The following is a 2,951-nucleotide window of genomic DNA, read 5'->3' on the forward strand; positions in this document are numbered from 1 at the left end:
TGATGTTCACACATGTTTTGAATTGACCGGATCTTACTTGGAGAAAGTACTAATATTTTTAAGGGTATTTCGATCTTTTACTATGTGTGTAAGGTTATTTGTGTGGAAAACAATAACAGGGGGTTAGAGTTAGTATTAGTAAAGTTAGTGAGGTTAATTAGTGGAGTTTCCCCTAGAAATCAACTACCAGCATATTTGTATCCAAATTCAGAATTCGAACAAATTTTTCACGACGAAGTAAGAGAAACTGACGTAGGAGCATATGGGTTTTCGGTGAATAGCTTTGAGGAATTGGAATCCAAATACATTGAAGGTTGTAAGGAAAATGTAGGCAAAGCCTGGTGTATTAATCCAGTCTCTCTTTTCAACAAGACAGAGTTTGAAGTGGCTCGAAGAGGGAATAACTTGACTGCTATTGATGAAAAGCAGTGCACAAAATGGCTTGATTCTTGGCCTAAAAGCTGTGGTATACGCTTGTTTAGGAAGCTTCAACTGCATTTTAATTTCACAGATGATAGAGCTTGGTTTAGACTTGGAGGCATCAACCAGACCATTCTTTTGGGTACTAAAAGCAAATGATCAGCAAGAAGAGATAGAGAAATGGATTTTGGAAAGTGGTTTTAAGGAAAGAACTAAAAGCAGGGCACTCTTGATATATGGTTGGGCTCCACAGGAACTCATATTGTCACACCCTTCACTTGGAGGCTTTTTAACTCATTGTGGTTGGAACTCAACCTTGGAAGGGATTACTTGTGGTAAACCAATTATAACTTGGCCCGTGTTTGCTGAGCAGTTCTATAATCAGAAGCGGATTGTTCAAGTTTTGAATGTTGGTGAGTGTGTGGGGGTTAAGTTTGTTGTTCAATATGGGTATGAAGAAAAGTTTGGAGTGTTGGTATTTAGGAAAGATATCGAGGAAGCTATATATAAAGTAATGGGAGAAGGTATAGAAGGAGAAGATGGAAGAGAAAGAGCAGAAAGGCTTGGTGATACGGCAAAGAAGGCAATAGAGGAAGGAGGATCTTCGTATCTCAACATGAAGTTGTTCATTGAAGATATTAGAAAGATGCATATTTCATAATGAGTGTTGTTATTTGGCACTGATTGGTTAGCGATATCTTATAATACTTATTTAATTAAAATATATAAAACTCGACATTGAATTACACCAATAACAGTTTGTCATCCTTTGTGGTGTTGGACTTCACTGGTGCTCCTTGACTATTTTCTTTCATAATTCATATTTGAGATATATGGTTAAGTTACTATAATTCACCAGATTGGTTGCCATGAAACTCGTTATGTTCTAGATCAATAATAATGAATCATTTAATGGCTTTTACTTTTTTTTTACTATTATTATTATTGTTGAAGTCAAATTCTATCTAAAAGAAGTTATGAAAAGGCATTGCAATGATAGAATTAGAAAAGGTCATGTGGCATTATATGTTTAACGTTGTGTTTCTTTAATAGGTATAGATGGTTTTTATGGTAATCTATCACTTCTTCTCCACCTAAACCCAGATCTACAAACCCATCCATTTATTGTCCACCTAACTTTATGATTTTAATTGAAATTAAAGGTGTCGATAGACAAAATAGACAAGAATTTGAGACCTTGGAGAACAATCGCACTTGGACTTTAGTTCCTGCAACACCTGACATTACTATTGTGAACAATAGATGGATTTTTCGGGTAAAACATAATGCAGATGGAAGTGTGGACAGGTATAAGGCACGCCTTGTTGCCAAAGGCTTTCAACAAATAGCTGGTTTGCATTTCTTTGAGACTTATAGCCCTGTGATCAAGCCATGTACTATAAGAGTTATCTTTACTCTTGTTGTTAACTTTGGATGGGGTGTTCAACAAACAGATGTTAACAATGCTTTCTTGAATGCAGAGTTACAAGAAACAGTCTATATGCACCAACCTTAAGGCTTCATGAGTACTCATCATTCTACACATGTATACAAACTCAACAAGGCACTATATGTCTTAAAGCAAGCCCCACGAGCTTGGATTGATAAACTCAAAAGTTCACTATTGAGGTACGATTTCACTAACTCAAAGTATGACACGAGTTTGTGTTGGGGTTTTATGCCGTAATTAAAACTCAATTTCTTTGTAATCTCATTTTATTATCAATAAAAGAATCGAAATCATTTTATCACTTGGTCAATCACTTTGCTCACAAGTTTTATTTTCATGATTATTTGTTTAAAATAAACTTCTCTTAAATCTTGAGCATATAGCTAATCATATTTATATTGACGTAATCACAGTGGAATATAAATATGATTATATGTTCAAAATAAGTTTTTCCTAAGATTAGTCAGTGCACACGATTTACACTAACTTGCCAATATATGATACGATCCACTTACACATTGTAGTGTTATGTTCTTCCCATAAAATGAGCAAAGTAGATAAGATCGGATGTATTTGTGACATCGAATTGGATCGATATTGACAATAGATAAGATAAGTAAACATACAATTATTATCAATTCTATTCGTATCATGTAGTTGACCATATGTCAATTCAATCTTAATTTTGAGTGGTTAGTATTCTAACTGATTGTATTATTTGAGTTCTTTAACTTGTTCGTTTCCAACTTATCCTACGGACTAGCCCATACTTACATCTTGGGAACTCGGTATTATAATTGAGTGGGAGTGTTAATCATAGATATGAACATCTATAGCTTCTAATGAAGAAGTAAAATGATGGTTTCCTTTTAGTTTGGTTCATGGTGCTAAATGATAGAGATCTCATTTGTGACAGTCAGAATCTCGTGATGCGCAGGGGGAAAGACCGTGTAAAAAACTGTGCAATCCCACATTGCCTAGGGAAGGTCAAGTGTGATGATTCTAAGACTGTGTAGGTATGGGACTACACAGATGAAGATGGCTTAAATGGATTGATGGGTACTACCTATGCCAACAAGAT

The 2,951-nt window shown here is 35.0% G+C and overlaps 2 protein-coding genes across 2 annotated transcripts; both read left to right on the forward strand.

Moving 5' to 3' along the window:
* The first annotated feature begins 418 nt into the window (after positions 1-418).
* Positions 419-1,081, forward strand: LOC133832904 (UDP-glycosyltransferase 73C2-like). The gene has a single exon (XM_062263181.1). It carries the CDS (start codon positions 419-421, stop codon positions 1,079-1,081), a length of 663 nt encoding a protein of 220 aa, XP_062119165.1.
* Positions 1,082-1,561: 480 nt separating this feature from the next.
* On the forward strand, positions 1,562-1,936 carry LOC133832905 (uncharacterized mitochondrial protein AtMg00820-like). Its single transcript, XM_062263182.1, has one exon. It carries the CDS (start codon positions 1,562-1,564, stop codon positions 1,934-1,936), a length of 375 nt encoding a protein of 124 aa, XP_062119166.1.
* The last annotated feature ends 1,015 nt before the right edge of the window (positions 1,937-2,951 follow it).

Source organism: Humulus lupulus, chromosome 4 (genome assembly GCF_963169125.1).
Source record: "Humulus lupulus chromosome 4, drHumLupu1.1, whole genome shotgun sequence".
In the NCBI taxonomy this organism is placed as follows: domain Eukaryota; kingdom Viridiplantae; phylum Streptophyta; class Magnoliopsida; order Rosales; family Cannabaceae; genus Humulus; species Humulus lupulus.